The 232-nt window shown below is 62.9% G+C and overlaps 1 protein-coding gene across 1 annotated transcript in view; it reads right to left on the reverse strand.

Annotated features, from left to right (window-relative positions):
- Window positions 1-232, reverse strand: part of EMH_0059880 (uncharacterized protein) — a gene marked incomplete at both ends in the record, with an annotated part of 1,262 nt that overhangs the window by 227 nt on the left and 803 nt on the right. The window contains one exon of the mRNA XM_013497726.1: window positions 1-220. Coding sequence (XP_013353180.1) covers window positions 1-220 — 220 coding nt within the window. The remainder of the gene's footprint in view (window positions 221-232) is intronic.

Here is a 232-nt window from a genome sequence, read left to right on the forward strand (position 1 = left end):
CCCACCACCCGGCATCTCCAGCTGCTGCTGCTGCCGTTGCTGCTGCTGCTGCTGCTGCTGCTGCTGCTGCTGCTGCTGCTGCTGCTGCAGCAGCAGCAGCAGCTGACGCTGCCGCCCCCTGCTCGCTCAACTTAATTAAAAAAATGCAATTGTCTGCGTCGCGCCTTCGCGGAGCAGCAGCAGTCTGCTGCTGCTGCTCCTGCTGCTGCTGCTGCTGCTGCTGCTCTTGCTG

Source organism: Eimeria mitis, genomic scaffold, assembly GCF_000499745.2.
Source record: "Eimeria mitis Houghton genomic scaffold, Emh_scaff2882, whole genome shotgun sequence".
Lineage (NCBI taxonomy): Eukaryota > Apicomplexa > Conoidasida > Eucoccidiorida > Eimeriidae > Eimeria > Eimeria mitis.